The sequence below is a fragment of the Capra hircus genome, chromosome 10 (assembly GCF_001704415.2).
Source record: "Capra hircus breed San Clemente chromosome 10, ASM170441v1, whole genome shotgun sequence".
Taxonomy (NCBI): domain Eukaryota; kingdom Metazoa; phylum Chordata; class Mammalia; order Artiodactyla; family Bovidae; genus Capra; species Capra hircus.
In genome coordinates, this window is record NC_030817.1 from 58197584 (window position 1) to 58216294 (window position 18711).

Genomic DNA, 18711 nt, shown 5'->3' on the forward strand with positions numbered 1-18711 from the left:
ATACTATTGATGGAATGCAAATACAGAACACTATAGCGTGCAGTGTGAGCACTCTGATTTTACAGTAAAACCAGATCCCACCATTTGGAACTTCTGGTTTAAATTTATAACACTACAGCAAATGCTCTATGCCTTTTACAGCAGCGTCCCTAACCTTTTCGGCACCAGAGACTGGTTTCGTCGAAGAGTTTTTCCATGGACAGGGGAGGACAGGGCGTTTTGGGATGATTTGAGTAGGTTCTATTTACTGTGCACTTTATTTCTATTATTAATTGTATTAGCCCCACTTCAGATCATCAGGCATTAGAGCCCAGAAATTTGGGACCCCTGTTTTAAAGGACACTTTGTAACAATTCTTACAGTGAACTTCCTGAGGTCTTATGTGTATAAATGAGGCGGTAAGTTTGAGAGCTAGTACGATGTCCAACTTATTTTTTACTGCTTTCCTTCCCCCAACACAAGCACTTGGCACATCTTTTAGGTTAAAAATAAGTATTACACACTGTTGGAATTGACAGGCTTAGATAAATGAACAGAGGTTATTATTTTCTTGTCTCAGTATTACAACATCTATAAGTATCTGTTATTCTAACAGTCAGTATGCTGTTATGCTGGGGACATTCTTTGAAAAGCAATATGGCAGGATGGCTTCCTTTAGTAATAAATTTGGGCTGCCTGTTCCCAGGTTCTCTCTGTTGTATAATTTCGTTACTATTAGTACAACTGAAAAGATACTTTGTTTCATTCGATACTAAAAAATAAAGCTGTTCTTAAGGAATTTGATTCTAATAAAAGGGACAAAAATGCAGGTGGGTCAATATTACAACCCAGCTGCCCAAAACAAGTGATATTTTTAATAGGTATTTGAAATTTACTTAAGGGTTCCATGAGAAAATGGCTTCCCCAGTGGCTCAGCTGGTGAAGAATCTGCCTGCACTGCAGGAGACCTGGGTTCAATCCCTGGGTTGGGAAGATCCCCTGGAGAAGGGAATGGCTACCCACTCCAGTATTCTTGCTTGGAGAATTCCATGGACAGAGGAGCCTGGTGGGATACACAGTCCATGAGGTCACACTTGGAAATTCCTGTCTTGTTTAGCTATTAAAATATTTACATTGAAAAACACAAGTCAGGCTAGCATTTTACTTTTTATTCCTGCCTAGAAAATAATATAGTCTAAAAAAAAAGGATTTTAGTTAAAAGGCAGCCTTGCTTACAAAGGGCAGGTATTTATCCAAATGTTTTAACAGTATATGAGCTCACATGTAAACTTCTTTAACACTGATGTAACTTTATCTCTATTTCCTCCTCTGGGAGAAACTTAGCCAGGTTTCTGTAAATGCAATCCTGTTTTCCAAAAGAGGATTAAGAGTTTAAATTCCAATAAAAACTAGAATGGTCTTAAACAACCTGAAGACTGGTAATAGAACAGGAAATTTTTAGTTTTTAATTTGTATTATTGCAACGGGGATAAAATATTCCACCTTTGTTTTCTCTGAGAATGAATTTTACTTGCCACTGTTTCTGGTAAAAGAAAAAAATTTTTTTCATCATATAAAAGGATCTCTTTGTTTTAAAAGGAACTAAAAAACTGGAGTGTATATTCCCTGATGGAACTGGACGGCGTGTCATTCAAAACAACCTCAACTACCCCTTCAACATTGTGAGCTACGCAGATCACTTCTACCACACCGACTGGAGAAGGTGAGCCTGAAACACTCTGGACAAGCCTGAAAAGGCAAACTGTTCTGGAGGACACAGCACTTGTTGTACCATGTTAGTAAGTGACTTTAGAAATTAAGCCCTATGCTTGAGCTTTTGTTTTTTTTCATTCTTTCTTCATTAGTAGATGATATTCAAGTGTTACTGAAGACTTTTAAAAGCATACTTTTATATCACCCAGAAATTTAATAGCTCTGCCATTTTTAAGTTACATGTGAGCAATACTACTTGGTAATAAACTATCCAAAAAGCAAGGACATTAGTCTGAATCTGCTCTTCAGAGAATAAAAAATGGCATTATGGACATATTAGTTGCTCCCTAGGAGAACGAAAAATACTACACCTTACACTAGTTTGCCAAGAGGAACTGGGAAACATTAAGTATATGTTCTTCCATTCCACCCCCAGCAATTCTGATTTGCACACTGGTTCTCAAACTTTAGCATGACATCTGAATAGGAGCCCAAAGAATCTGTACTGCTATCAAGTTCCCAGATAATATAGATCTGAGGACTACTTTGAGAATCACTGATACAGACGGATCTTCAGAATCCAAGTCAAAAGTTAGTTAAATTAATTTTAAAAATGTATTTGAGAAGTCTGGCAGAGATTTCGTTTATCGATAAACTGACTTTTTCTACCCCAGTCTTAAATCCTATGAATTCACTCTTTCTTTCTGTTACCAGGGATGGTGTTATAGCAGTCAACAGAGACACCGGCCAGTTTACTGATGAGTATCTCCCAGAGCAGCGATCTCACCTCTATGGGATAACTGCAGTCTACCCCTACTGCCCAGGTAAACAGCTGCTCAAGCAGCTTCTTTTGGATCAGCTGGGTAGAGGAGGATAGATCTAGTAGCTGATCACCCTTGGCCTGCTGCCACCACCAGTGAGAGCCACTCTGAGCTAGAAAAGCTAATGGCTAAAACATAGGGGTGACCATTCTGCTACCTTAAGTCTACCAAGCTTAACTGTATACAAAAAATGTCAGCCTACTAGAATATTTCCCCTTTAAAAAGACTTGCTGTTGCAAATTAGATATAAAATACTCACATATTGTTCCCTCCCTCCACAGGAAGAAAGTAAATGTGGACTTGGAATTTACAATTGGAATCTGGACCCTAAAGAACATTTATCAGGAACAAAGGTGAAAGTAAAAAAGGAATTGGTCATTAGAAGTTCCTGGACATACAAGATGAACATTTTCAGTGCAAGAAGACTAAGTATATTTTGTGAAAAGTTTATACCTCAATCTTTACTACTGTATTTTTAAAAAACAAGTTATTTCAAGATTAAGAAAGGCAACAGAATTTTAATTGTTGCTTATATAAGCAACTTTCCATAAACATTTATATCATATTTAAAAGGTCAAATTCATTCAACTAATAACCAATTAGAGCATGCTGAGACCCTAAATCTGATTTTTGCTTTCTGGACAAATTAAAGCACACGTGATCAGTATAAAAATACAATCCTAAAAGATCATAAACCCTGACATAGTTAAGAGAAGGCTAATGCAGAACTGATGGGAAATAACCAACTTATTTATAGTTTCCCAACAAAAGTTCTAGGGTTTTTTTTACCTCTACATCAATGCATTTCTATTTATATTAAAAGGTGCTAGAATGTTTCAATTTGTATTTTCTGATCCTGTAAATCCCTCTATAGGATTACCCACAGAAATTACATTTATATATAAATACCAAAGATGTAACAGTTCTCAAATTTTCTAGATTACTCCAATAAAATATATTTTTAAGTTTTCCTATGACTTAAGGATTTGTGTTGTCTATAATGAAGTTGGGGGGGGGGGTGGCAGGAACTTAAAACCACAAGGGAGAAAGTACTTTTACAGATACATAAAACACACAGTCCAAAAAAAAAAAAAAATGGCCTTCCCAACTTTATTAAAGAAAAAGCAATGATGGTAAATCTCTAGAACAGAGTCAATTTTCTGGGATTCTTCCCTTGAAAACATGACACTTCCAAACACATGCCAAAGCTTACATGGTTCCCAGTTGTACTAAGTAGGTGAGAAGCTGAAATCCTAAACTGTTCATCTTCCAACTTTCCCCAGTCTGTGGTCTGTCTTTGGGTCAGCGATAATCGCCTGAACGGCTACTATGGCTTCATTAATTTTTGTCTGTAGCTCTCTGAGCTCTTCTATGTGCAGCAATCTCAGAATTTGAGCAGCTTCATTAAGAACTGCATCTGTTTCATAAGAAACACTGGATTAATCAGTAACTTTTGCATTTATTCACTTACTTCCCCCAAATAATCACCAAGTCTCTAAAAAGTTTGAATTAAAAATCACTTACCCCCCGTGTCAAAACCAAGAATATGCTTGTCTAAGGCAACAGGCAAGCCCTTAAGGGAAAAGGACAAAAATCAGACTATATATAGTTATACATTTCTATTTTCTTACCTCAAACTGAAAAGCAGCTAGCTAGCCTGTTATTTTAGCCCTTTTAGCTGCAGTGGCAAGGTGCCTGAGAATTTTCTCTTTAAATATGCCTTTTGCTGAGTGACTTTTTTCCTACTACCAAAAAAAACACCCCCCACCCAAAAAAGGCTTTTTTCCATGTAGTAAGAAGCTAGTTTCATAACACAATCCAATCCTTTAAAACCAGGCAATATAAAAGCATAGCTCCTTTCTGCAGCAGTGCTATCATTACAGCTATGCAGCAAAGGCTGAACAGGGCTGCTCTTATCCCCCTTTAGTGACAAGTGAGCAGCCAGTTTACAGAACCAACAGGATCACTTCTGTTCATGAGCTTCCTCGACTTTGTACAGTTCATAAAGACAATATGCTCAAACAATCTAAAATACACATAACTTTTTTCTGGTTATGACATTTATCAGATTATATGTTATTTAAAAGTTACTTTGAAATGGTCTAGGAAAATGAACAGAATCTAAACCATTTAGTTAACCAGTCAGCACCTGTATCATAATCACCATCTTTGGTATGATGCCAAACCATATAAAGTTCACAATAACTATTAAAAATAAGGAAGGCGGTTCGGTTTAGGCTTTCTGCTTATTATATACTGTATAAAATCATTACCAGTTAAAGTCAATACTTTCATTGTTACAAATGCTGAACTGTCACTTCTCACTTCATGCCCCAACTCCGGTGTAATGAATGAGTGCAAACAAGAAACTATAGAACTCTTCCACTGTTATTACTGTAGCACAGTATCTTCTGAGATGACACTGAAGTTAGGATTTATTTGGAACACTGAAAATAAACTGAATTTTACTTGGCAAATAGGAGCAAAGATTATTTGGTTATGGCCTTATCTGTACTGCCTTCCAAACCAAAGGCATAGTTTTGCTGAATGATGATGAATGATTTTATTATGCCAAAACAACTTACTGTTTGTTCTGCAGTGGGGGTGAAATAAGCTGATCTTTAGTTTCCAGTGGCCTGATTCATACATAATTAATAAGCCAATAAAAACCTTTAAAAGAAACTGAGTGTCTTTCAGAGGGGCACTACCCTGCCGTGGCATTAATAACCTTTCAAAACTACCGGGCTTTGATAAAGATGAGGTCAGAGGACAACAGACACTGGGGAATTAGAGGGTGAGGGAGGCATGACCGAAGGACCAGGGTTCAGAATACAGACTGTAACCAAGACATTCATCTATGCAGTAGGAAGGGGCATTATCAGATATCTGCAGCTGCTAACCCGAGGACACTGTCTACACTGACCCATACTCAAGAAGACTTTAGGGACATTTGGATTTTTGGTACAATCCATCGAAAACTACCCTAAAATTATGAACAAGTTACTTTATCATGGTTTATGGTAGGAAATGAGATTTCTCTGAAGAAACAAAAGGGTGAAGATAAAGATTTATGCAGAAAAGGAAAACTAACGAGTAACAAAGAGGAGATGTGTCCTGTTTTCTAGTAGTTAGTCAAAATAACCCAGTAAATTTCACAAGGGTAAGTTCTTTTAAATTAACTGAGCACACACAGTGGTTTTCTACTGGTAGGCTGTAAATGTGCTACTGGTAGCTTCTTAAAAGTAATGAAGTGAGATAAATGTGAAGTTCACTTTTCACTCAAATATGACCGGGTACAATTTGCTTAAGAATCAAATTCAACCCTGCTGAAGTACTTTCTCTGGGCAGTTCTAACACAGAATATCTCAAGCATTGTCAAGCAAAGTTCAACCCCCCAAAAAAACGTTCAGTAATAATTTAGAATTTATTTAGATTAAAAAAAACACAACGTACCTCTTTCGTTTGATTTGCTTTAGCAACTGCATCTTGTGTCAGGCGCTCCTGGACCAAAATGCGAATTGCCTAAAAATTCCCCAAAATATTATTTTTACTTTTTATTGGCTGTTATTTTTTCTTCTCTAAATATATAGAATAAGGATGCTCAATATGATGAAATTAGAAATACCTAATTCAGTACCAAACTGCCAGCAAGTTAAATAAAACAGCTACTGTAATGAAAGTTTTCACTTTTAACATTTAATAATGTGGAATGATGTTCATAACAATTACATTTTTTAATAAGTAATTTGTGTGTGGTAAAAAATTTTAATAAAGGATACACGGTGAAAAAGTAGGTCTCCTTTCTATCCAAGCCTCAGTCATCGTTTCAGAAAATAATTATTGCTACCAGATCCTTCTACATACTCACAAAGTCTCTATCAAATTACAAGCTCACCAGGGATATATGCACATGCGTGTGTTACGCACATAATCTTTGACACAAAGAGTAGTGTATAATACTGTCCTTGGGTTCTTCATTATAGTAAAATTTTTTCATATTATTCATAGGACACATTGATTTTTTCATTATCAACACATTTTATCACTGCAGACACAAGTGCATGCATGTACTTGCACACTCGAAAAGATTTTAAGGAATTTTAGTGAATGATAGTGAAAACCCCAAAATAAGTATGAAAGTGTGAAAAATTATTTTTAATAAAAACCTGGAAAAATACACTTGAAAAATAACTAAACCAATCTAACAGTCACTGCAAATATATTACATAGTCCAGTTTCCAAACAGTTAATGTACTGATTCTCACACCTAGCAAACCTATGAAGATGTCCATATTGTCATGTATTGTTTGCTTCAATTAACTCAAAAGAACAAACATGCAGTTAGGATTAGAATTTTATAGTTTTTGATTGTAACTGACTTATACTTTAGCATCCCAAATACAGTATTTTCCTCTCTCTCTGTTTATGATTAAGGCTGACACAACCACTGTAGAACCATCCCAAAATAATTTCTGTAATTGCCCAAGAAAGGAACAAGCCTTTGAAAGAGCTAAATTTCACTAAAAACAACTTTTGTCTCTTGGCATCCAATTGGAGTTGAGACAATCAAAGTTAACATTTAGATTCAGCAGAATTATACTAATCTAGGAAGAGAATAGTCTTCCCCTTCTTACAACTGTCACTTAATATAATTCTAAAAAGGAGAATAAATTATGGCTTAATCTCTTGTGGGGAGAGTGAGATTAATTTCCTGCAAAGTAGCCTAAAGTAATTTAAAGCTCTTTAATTTCTCATAAAAATCAATAATAATTTCTAAAATAACTTCCAAATCTGGTATCCTAAGGACCACTCCCCTGTCCCTCCCCCACAACACTATCATAGTTACTCAACATGAATCGTCTGAAGCAAGAGTAGATTTTTCCTCTCAGAAATAAGACATCTTCCAGACCATCAGATTCCCTGATGGAAGGATTGAACTGAATGGCCTATCTAGCATGGGGGGCTTGGAGAACAGAAACATTCATTCCTCAAAGAGAGTTGGGGGTATGTATTTTTGACCAAATGCACCATTTACTAGTTTGGCATTTTCCATGATCTTAATGAATTATAGACCATGAATCTTTAGAAGGACTAATTAAAAAGAGGTGGGATGATAGGAGGAAGACTGGACCGAGTGTCTAGTTTAAGGTCAAGTGTCTAGTTTAAATCCTGACTATCATTTTCTGTGTCAGCTTGAACATTATTTATCTATTATCATTCAGTCTGTTTCTTCATATACATATTTTTAAAAAGATACCAGTTAACTACCTCTAGGACTGTTGGGAAGACTGCATGAGATCATCTTTGCAAAAGATTTAGCACAGAGGCAGGTACACAGTAAATACTTTGATACTGGTTGTTAGATAATATAAAACCAATGAACTAATTAAATCCGGTTTATGTCCTACATTCCTCCACATTTTACTCATTCAACCACAGATTTAAATATCAAACAATTATTTTTAGAAAATGACAATTTTAAAAATTATATACAAATATATAATTACTTAGAAAATGAGTTTTTAAAATTGTTTCATGTATGAATCAAAAATATGAATCTGACCTTCAGCATTACCAGGTAATCATCATGACGCTGAATCTGAAGAAGGTTAGCCAAAGCCATTACACCAGCCTTAAAATCAGGATTATTTACTATAAAAGATTAAAAATGGAAACTTATAGCTCTGTAAGCATGTAATTACAGACATAAATGTAAGCATATATAACAAAAAAAAAATCTCAATTTCTAAAATTAATGCTGACAAAAGTAGTATGGGGCATCATCATTAGGTAAATTGATGAGATCAATGGTTTTCCTACTAATTAACCAAAGTGAACAACCCAATAAATGACTAACTTACATGAGGTTTGTCCTGTAACTTTCTCTGCAAGGCCCATTTATGTAGCACTTTTAATTAACTTTTCTCACAAAGCTATTAATTTTAACACACAGATTCCCTTCAAAGGACAGTTTTCCCAAAACCTTTTCTCTGAGCAGCAGCCCTAGAGTGTCCAAGTAGCTTATTAATTCATAAGAGTAACTCATAAATAACAAGTTAACATCAGTCAGCAAAAGAATATTTAACATAACCTAAGTAATTAGAATCATCATACTTTTAAAAGGAGAAAAGAACTAAAGACATCTGGGACTTACAAAAATGAAAAAATTTAACACCTGTTTCATAGTCATTAGATTTAATATTTTCTACACCTAGGAAAGCAATCACCACTATGATTAAATACAAATCAAATGCCCAAGTTACTACAGACAAATGAAAGAAAAGCATTTTAAATTTCAGGTATTCAACTATATAAGGGAGAAAGGACACTGTCACAATAAAAAACAGCATAAAGAATAAAAAATATGAACACAAATGTCTGTCTGCATGAAACATTCTTAATCTACTAAAACCAAGTAAACCCAAACTTCATTCTAGACGTAAAAAACATTTAAGAAACCAAAAATGTTGATAATTTTTATGCATTTATAAACTTACCATCCAAATTGATCAATGGCTCTGCATTTTTAGCTGCATTGTCAGCATTTTTTGTATTATCAGGTACCAAGTCCTTGTTGTATTTTTCAGCTGTAAAGATAGGCAAAAATACAATTTGTAGGACTTCAACTTAAGGTAAAATAAACACTGCTTATTTATTGAATTTAACTAAGCTAAATTGGTTGTAAGCAAAGACAACTCATCCATTCAAAATTACTTTTTGCTATTAAAAAACTCTACAAGACAATGCGAGTTTATTTTTTTAATTAAGCTAAAATGATTATCCAACACAAATACCTTTTCATTAATGTTTCTTAAAGTATCTAAATTTTGAGAGAGAAAGTCTGCTTTTCAGCTTCCTCTGAAACTTCGGAGGGGTAGAAGAATGGGAAGTGGGTAAATATAGGTCACATGAGGTTAAATACAAACTCACTAAGAAGTTTCTTACCAAAATTTCTTTTGAATGCTGTATACAGAATCAAAAACTTTGCTTTCTAGAAAAAATAGCACTTCAAATACACCATGATACACAAAGCTAAACTTTTGAGTCTTAAAATGCAGAATTCCAAAAATAGATTTTATTAGCTTTACTTGAAAAATAATATTTTAAGATTTTACAAATAAAAATATTTAATAGTAATTCACTAAATTTAATGCCCCCAAAGACATCTTTGGCTATAGTGCTTTTATGATTTGCTTAAAAAAAAAAAAAAAAAAAAAGGGAAAATAAAAGCATTAAAATTTAAGTCAGATAGAAATTAGCTGAAAGGAGTCCCCACTAGCCAAATCTGGAACAAACATTTAAATACACAATGACAAATAAGGATTAAAACCCACTGAGTAAAATAAGAATTCACATATCTACACTGATTTGAATAAAAACATACATTGGTAAGAAGGAAACTGCTCTTAAAGGCCTTTCAGTGGAAAGCCAAAAAAATTGTAGAAGAATGATGGAATTAGAAAAACACTTTCTGGCCATCATAATCAATAATTGACTCAGGCCAGAATCATCAAATGGATACTAAAGCTAAGGTTTAAGGAGGAAAAGTACAGAGAAATCATCTCAAAGTATCTCTTTTCCAAGATATGTATCTAAGGAATCTCAGTGACTAGGACTCTGGTCTTCCACTGCAGAGGGCATGGGGTTTGATGAACCAAGGTCTTGCATCCTGTGAGGTGCAGTCAAAAAGAAAAAAATAAGACACATATTTATTGCAAAGGGGAAAACAGTAACTTTACACTGAAGAAAGTTTACCGAAGTGATCAGCAAAATGACTAACATTTAGGTATATCACTAACACATGCATCCTAATATGAGGTACTTAACAAGAATGCAACATAACTTGTATTATTCTTAATAAAACTACAAACTCTCAACCCAACCACGAGGAACCATCAGACACACCCAAACTGAAGGACATTCTACAAAATAAATGTCACTGTCCTAAAGCACAAAGACTGAGTAAATCGTTCCAGAGTGTAGGAGAATGAACACAAGAGATGAACAAGAATGAACAAAACACACAATCCAGGATTGCTCTAGAGGTTTTTATTCGCTTGTTTTTGCCGTAGAGAACATTACTGAGACAAACACTGAAATGTGAGTAATACCTACAGACAACAGCAGAGAATCAAAGTTAATCTCCTGATTATGATAAGCATACTGCAGCTATGTAAGACAATGACTTTTTCTTTTAGGAAATGTGCATTTAAGTACTTAAAAGAGAAATCATCTACAATTTAGTGTCAGATGGTTTAGAAAAAAATTAGGAGTATGTGAATACACAGAAAAGGATAAGGCAAATGAAGTAAAATGTTAATAACGCCTGCAGAATTTGAGTATGTAATAATTCTTTTTATTATTCCTGCAACATATCTGTAAATTTTAAATTATCAAAAAAAGTTAAAAGAATTTAAGTTAGCTTTTAACCACCTTAATTGACAAGCAAGCTAAAGGCTTTACAAAATATTATGGCATAAATAATAAAAATTCATAATTTATCAAAAATAAAAATTTTAAATAACTTAAAAGTCAAGAAGAATGAACTCACCAACGTAAAGCCATAAGAGAGCAACAGTGCCCCCTACTGATAAGGGGCAGTGTTTCAGATACAAACTCAGCTTTTTTACACATTAAAAGAAACCATGCTATCACTGAGAAATACCTGTACTTACGTTAATATACTGCACTTACCAAGGATTTATTAAAATTGATAAGCACATCTATTGTACACAAGAAACTACATCAGGCACTGTGGCAGAGAGAATCATGACTGCTCCCTCCCCACAAAAGATGGCCATACTGCAATCCCTAGAAGTTATGAACATGGTATCTTACGTGGCAGAAAGGACCATGTGGGTGTGACTGAATTAAGGACCTTGAAACTGGGGGTGGCGGGTTACCCTGGATTATCTAGGTGGGCACGATGAAATCACAGCATCCTTAGAAGAGGGAGGCAGGAAGGTCAGAGTCAGAGGAGAGGTGACAATGAAAGCAGAATTACAGAGATTAGAACTTGCTGCGCAGCTAGACTCGAAGACAAAGGGAGCAGAAAGCAGGCAGCCTCCGGAAGACGGAAAAGACAAAGAAATGAATCCTCCCCTAGAGCCTCCAAAACAAACCAGCCCTGTCGACAAACTGACTTTAGTCCTGATACAGGTGTTGGACTTCTGACCTCCAAAACAGTAAGATACTGTCTTTTAAATCAGAGTTCATGGCAATATGTTACAGCAGCAACAGGAAATTCACAGAGGTACCATGTAGAAAACAAGGCTGAGTATTAGCTTACAATTTAGTGAGGCCATTAAGACGAGCAAAATGGAAAGTGAAAATGATCTAAAAAGGTATTGAGGTAAAAGTTATGAAAGTTGAGAAGGAAGTATCATTGCTGCTAGCTGGCATTTGAGCTGGATCTTACAAGGACAGACAGACTGAAATGGCATATTAGCCAAGGGAAAAGTGAAAGCAAAGAAAGAAGGGGGAAAAAAGGAGATGGAAAGAGGAAACAGCATTACTGCAGTTTGGCTGGGGTGGCAAGTATATGAATACTAGTTTAAAGGCTTTGAATATCATGCTAAGGAGCCTGGAATTCCTTCTGTAGAAAATGGGAAAGCAATGGTGTTTGTGAACATATAAAAGGAACTATTCTTTGGAGACAAAGTGTAGCATCCTAAAACATTTATGTTTAAAAAGTTAGCTTGCTGGGGGCCATGTGGATGAAAACAGAGGGTGACACAGATGGGAGACTACTATGAAAGGTGTTATGATAATCTCAGGAGAAAGGGACAAGAGCTAGAATTAGGGTGACAGCAGTGGAGATGCAGAATGAAAGATACAGCAGACAAAGGAAAAGATGGATGGGAAGAAAAGAGGGCCAAAGATGCTGAAACCAAACCTGGAGCATTTCTCGCAACCTACTCCAGGATTCTTGCCTAGGAAATTCCATGGACAGAGGAGCCTGGTGGGCTACAGTCCATGGATTCCCAAAGAGTCAGACATGACTAAAGACTAAACAACAAAAGGCATTAAAAAGGCTTCAAAAGCACATGATTAAGACTGGAACTGATAGTCGCAAGAAAGAGAACAACATAAATGCAGAAGATGGAGATAAAATAAGATAATTGGATCTTACATTTAGATGTTAACAGGCCTTTCAAAATGAAATGGCCTAATGAGAGAAAATGGTTTATTGGAAAACTATTTTCACAATAAGTACTAATATTCAAAATCTTCCAATGATATCAGTATCTGTAATAATGTTAAACATGAATAATAAATATATTTTGGCTTATTGTGCATATCTGCATTAGATGTATATTTCAGTCTCTAGTGAAACTGGCTGCTGCAACCAAGACTTGAAATCCTATCAATTCTGGGACAGTAGCAAAAAGTGAACTTGAAGGCTAAGGTCCAGACTGTACCAAGCCGGCAAATTCACTGAAGTGATGTGACTTTGTGAGAGGACATCACCTTCAAATTCTAAAAAAGAAAATCCAGAATGACTACAAACAAAAAGTAAAATTTTAATCAGATACTGCAGAGTGAGATGAGGATGTACAAAACTTAAAATGAATCAAAGGTAAAACAATCTAAGACAAACGGGCAAGTTCCCTACATTTTTAACCCCCTTTCCCACCTTTTCTCTCTAAAACAATATATTCCCCACAAAACATACCATTATCTCCATACTCAAGTCTAACAGCTAAGCCAAGAAGCCAGTCAATTGCTTCCTGTCGATCTTGAATCTTGAAAGGACAGTTAACATCTCTGAGATACTGTGAAGGAAAAAGAAAATTGCTTCATTGTTACTATAAAGTCACAAAATAAAACATGGTAGAATTAAGAGACCTGAGTTTGTATCTCTTAAGAATTTCTTGCAACATTTATATTACTAAACCTTTGATGCAATTATATAACCCATTTAAGCATATACTACTTAGGAAAAAAATTAAGTACTTCCATCATGGTTTATGAAAGTTTTACTTTTGCAGATTGCAGACAGGGTATCACTGATCTACGATAACTTCATTTTGTAGATGAGAAAACCAAAGCCTATAGGTCAACACCTCCTGACAGTTACACAACTGAAATCAGGGACCTGAATCTAAACCATATGATTCTAGGTCTCAATACACAGAGTAGTTAAATAAAAATATGTATCAAAAAACAAAACCCAATTATTATCTAAACCTTAGCTTTCATATTTTGGAACGTTTCCAACAGAGTAAGCTATGTGACACACCACTGTTTTGAATAAACATCAGAAGCAATATATTCAAATGAGCATGTCCTTAAAGTAAATCTCTCAGGAGCTTAAAATCTAATCCCACGACAATGCTGTAACTCAAACCTTCTGGAAATCCTTTGGCGGATACCTAATGAATCAGCACTTTTTAACCATAACTTATTTTCTAACCAAAAATGTTATTCACCTGCTTTTATAAAAAAAAAAAAGGCACCTCATTCACAAGATTTAGTCATGATACAAAAAGCAAACCCACCTTCAAAGTATAAAAAAACTGCCAATATTCGAAATAAGTCTCTTGATCTAAAAGTAATTCCAAAAGAAGTTCTAAATATGCTTTAAGCAATGACATCATCATTCCAAAGAGAGTTCCAATATATTTATCTTTAGGTTATACTACTTTACTGTCATTTCTGGGTCTTTTTCATTGGAAAGTTTATTATTCTTCAACACCCTCCCACATGTGGAACTCTGTATCGTCTTGTACACAAGTAGACCAGTAAGTAAAATGTGATAAAAGCAAATATAAAATTCTAATAATGTATTTCAAAGTCTTAACAAGTCTGTTAAAAATTTCAAAATATAGTTTTGAAGGGTAAAGGAAAATGATCTAGTGGTACCAGTATTAGTAGCAGAAGCAGGAATATCAACAAACATATAGCACTTGCGATGGGCCAGGCACCTCTGTGACAGGCTGAAGGTATATTTCATTAACAATATGCCACTCCTGAGATAAGATACCACTGTTATGCCCATTTATTGATAAAAATCTAGAGCCACAGAAAGGTTAATAAACTTACTCACTGTCACAGAGATAGTATGTAACTTACATAGTTCCCTAGTCCACAAAAGGAGAAAGTTAGCTACCTAAACACTCTGCTCCAGTCAATGAAAAATTAAATCATTTTCAAATTCTTTTTTTTAAAATATAAATTTATTTATTTTAATTGGAGGTTACTTTACAGTATGTATTGGTTTTGCCATACATCATCATTTTCAAATTCTTAAAGGAAAAGATCTCATCAAAGTAACAGAGCTGATAAAATGTTTAATATGACACTGTAAAATGTAATTTTTATTCTAATTTGAAAAAACAGTTTTCTGCAAAAATGTTACTAAAATTAAACTAGGTCAATGAAAAAGTTATTCCACCCACAAAAATAAGATAATACCGTTTTTTAAAAAGTATTATTTCTATAGTACACAACAAAGGAGAACTGTGTATATTAAATATAAGCAAACACAAGAGAACCTTAGTTTACAATCATGTTAATAATGTCTTATTTTAATATAATACTATTTCTGCTACATTTTTAATGTAATGTAAAAAATCTTATTTTGGCCATTTTTACTATTTATATAATATGTATCACTGTTTAATTAAGAAGTCTCTTTGTTTTTTGGACTACACTATTTCTTTTGAGTGTCTAACTGTGCCATTACTTTTATTAGTTAATAGTCTATAAAGCTTGTTTTCAATGGGCAGCCTGCTAGTCAGGTACAGGGCCTTAGAGGATTTGAATAAATTTTGCTATAGGGAAAATGCAGAAATGAATACTGACATATCAATCACTCATTTATATTCATAACGTATATGTATACAAATACACACTTATAAATATATATTTTCATGAAAGAAACAGATCCTTCTGTTGAATGTCAGGCACTCATCTAAGTACTGGGGATAAAGGCCTGCTCTCCAGATACATTACCTTAATGCTGACAGTTTCGAGAAGCCAGGGATTGGTTGGGAAAGCTGAGGAGTGGCAACACTAGTCCAGTCATATCACCTAAAACTGTGAGAGCTCCCTAGTTCGATCAAGATCAAACTCTTTATCCCCTATACCCCTGCCCCCACCCTCATGCCTGATGGTTCACCATACTATTTCTATCTAATACTGAATGCTTGGTAGCAAGAGAGAATATGCTTTAAAAATATGGTTTTAAAAAAAAAATACATCCCTGAAATCAAGCTTTTCTAACACTGATTATTATTATTGTTTGGAGTATAATTGCTTTACAATGTTGTGTTAATTTCTGCTGTCAATGACTTACTTATGCCTGTGTATGTGTGTGTATATCTCCTCCCTCTTAGACCTCCCTCCTACCCGACCCCCCATTCTACTCATCACCCATCTAGGTCATCATAGAGCACTAAGTTGAGCTCCCTGCACTATATACACTGACTTCCCAGTATCTACTTTACACATGGCAGTGTATATACGTCAATCCTAATCTTCCAGTCTGTCCCACCCTCTCTTTCCCCTGCTGTATTCAAGTGTTTTTTAAGTCTGCATCTCTCTTCCTGCCCTGCAAATAAAACATCTGTTTTATTCAGCTATATATTTTAAAAGAAAAATTATATTATTTTAAAAGCTGTCTTCATAGACAAGCTCTTGGTATATTTTACTTTCTAATTCATTACCTGTTCAAAGAACTTGGGCCAGTCACTGCTGTGGATGTTTCTTAAGTTACCTCTGTCTTCAATTTTATAGTGTCTGATTTTCTGGTCTTCAAGCCAAACAATGAAGTTTCTAAATTCTGTTTCATCTGTAATAAAAACACCATATAAATCACAAGAAAGTGAAAGCTGCTCAGTCGTGTCTGACTCTTTGCCACCCCATGAACTATATACAGTCCATGGAATTCTCCAGGTCAGAATACTAGAAGGGGTAGCCTTTCCCTTTTCAAGGAGATCTTCCCAACCCAAGGATCGAACCCAAGGTTCCCCGCATTGTAAGCAGATTCTTTCCCAGCTGAGCCACAAGGGAAGCCCATGAGAAGCACTAGGTAAAACACTTCCTTCTCCACAAATAGTCTTGTGGATTTTTTTTTTTAACTGCAAAATCATAAATTACTTGAGCTGCTTGAAGTAGGAGTTGAATGTACAGACTTTGAATTAACTTCTGTTCATATTCTGGCCCAAATTCAAATTCTGGCTCCAGAAATTTAGTGGTTGTGTGAACCTGGGCTAATTAACTAAATTTTCTGTGCCTCAGATTCTTGAGTTACAAAATGGGGACTTACCTCATAGGCTTGTTATGAAAGATTTAATAAAGTAACACTAAAAACAGTGCCTGGCACACAATTTTTCTACTTAAGTGTCAGTTATTATTTCAGTTCCTGTGAGGAAAAGGGGGAGAATGGACTGCGCAAGCTTAAATTAATAGCAACAATACAGTACAAGAAATTACATGGCGATCACAACAAGGATACCGACTATCACTGTCATTTGCTATTAAGGACATTAAACACATTCATGAAATACTGTGCATGTGGTTTCATTTACTCCTTCCATATGCTTTTGAGGTAAGTAATATCCCCATTTTACCAGTGAAAAAGTTGAGGCTCAAAGTTTCAAAACCAGACCTAAGCTCTATTCCTACTGAACCTTTTTTGTTAAATAAAAGGCAAAGCAGAAAAACAAGATTCTGTAAGATGACATGCTTCTACAGGAGATGACAAAACACTGTCATCCTGCTTGGAAATCATCTTCAATTTTCAAGTTCAAGCTTGAGTTCAAATTCCGGCTTCCCCAAGTCTTGAGAATACACAATGGTCTTAACATCCCAGGTGTTACTTGATCCCTTTCAAACTTAATCTACCACAGGCCAAGAATTCTGGAAGAAAATAAGTAGTGGTGGGCGACAGGTGAGTAGCAGTGGGTAGCAATCTTAATACTTTCTACAGTTTCAAGCTGTGAAATCCCAAACACCTTTGTATTTACAATTCAACCGCCCCGCTCATCTATTAACTCCCCCCCCCCACAACCCCCACACTGTAATTAGCTCGTTAATACACGCGCTCACCCCAACACTGTCTTGGACTTCATTTTTGTCTTGGGCTCAAACTACTGGATGGGTTCTAACTGCCCTTATTCCTAATCCCTCCCCTCCTTAGTTCCCTGAACGAGTCTTCAAGTTACTCGGTTTTTCTCTTCGAATTCCAGCACTGTGCCGACCCCAGCAGGTGCTCAGGGTATCGCCCAATCACCCGTGAAACACGGGGCTGAAGGGCTAAGTTAAAAAGCGAAGACCTTCCTTCTAGAGTGCTGAGGGCGCGGGCGAGGGCTGTGGGGGTGGTGTCTGGAGTTTAGCAAGTGCAGAAAGTGGCGATGCCGAGGCAAGAGTGGGTAGCGGAGAGGGAAGGATGGGAGAAAGCAGAGGTATTCGGGGCCAGGAGGAGAGGGGCGCCGGGGAGACAAGGCCGCGGACGGTCCGGGTGGAGAGCCCAGGAGCCGGCGCTGAGAAAGCGGCGGCCGGCCGGTCACGGACGCGCTGCGGGCCTGGGGCCGCCGCCTCACCTTTGCAGTTGAAGCCGGCAGGGTTGTGATAGTCAAGGGCCGTCAACTTGCGTCGGAACATGGTCCCCGCTGCTCGCTCCGGTCCCCCGGGATGCGGCCGGGAGAGGCGAGGCGAGGCAAGGCAAGGAGGAGCAGGAGGCGCAGACAAGGGTGACGCGGCGAGAAGGCGGGCGGGCACCGGGAGCTCCGAAATGACGGCGGCCTTAGCCAATCGTGGCTTAGGAACGGCAGCCGCCGGACAATGCCCACCAATCGCGGCTCTGGCTGGGGAGGCGGGGCCACGTCGGGGCACGTCGACGCTTAAATAAACTTTATTGTCAGCTTTCTAGTTGTACAATAGGCAGAGAGCAACTGAGAAACATAGTTACCGCTTGCTTTCTTCGCGGTCTTGATAACAGCACGCAAAGAACAGTATCCTTAGAATTTCTGCTATGGGCCATACCTCTTATTGGACCATACAAACTGTTTAGTATTTTCAGTGTATTCATTCATTCATTCATTTAATTATATGCCTCCTACATAATAGGTGCTCTTCTAACAAGGCTAATACAAAGACTTTTAGCAAGGTCCGTTTATGACTTGGCCTTCCCTCCTGGCTCAGTCGGGAAAGAATCTGCCTGCAATGTGGGAGACCTGGGTCGGGAAGATCC

At 36.5% G+C, this 18711-nt stretch overlaps 2 protein-coding genes across 2 annotated transcripts in view; one reads left to right on the forward strand and one right to left on the reverse strand.

Moving 5' to 3' along the window:
- The window catches only part of NID2 (nidogen 2), an 87279-nt gene extending 83789 nt beyond the window's left edge, over positions 1 to 3490 (forward strand). The window contains exons 18-20 of the mRNA XM_018054343.1: positions 1579 to 1702; positions 2407 to 2516; positions 2795 to 3490. Of these exons, the coding sequence (XP_017909832.1) occupies positions 1579 to 1702; positions 2407 to 2516; positions 2795 to 2805 (245 nt within the window). The 3' untranslated portion in view covers positions 2806 to 3490. The remainder of the gene's footprint in view (positions 1 to 1578; positions 1703 to 2406; positions 2517 to 2794) is intronic.
- C10H14orf166 (chromosome 10 C14orf166 homolog) lies at positions 3598 to 18290 on the reverse strand. The gene is made up of 8 exons (XM_018054344.1): positions 18062 to 18290; positions 16184 to 16308; positions 13189 to 13288; positions 9011 to 9100; positions 8077 to 8165; positions 5967 to 6035; positions 4038 to 4086; positions 3598 to 3930 (listed from the first exon to the last, which is right to left on the reverse strand). The coding sequence occupies exons 1-8, from the start codon at positions 18120 to 18122 to the stop codon at positions 3776 to 3778; spliced, it is 738 nt and encodes a 245-aa protein (XP_017909833.1). The 5' UTR covers positions 18123 to 18290; the 3' UTR covers positions 3598 to 3775.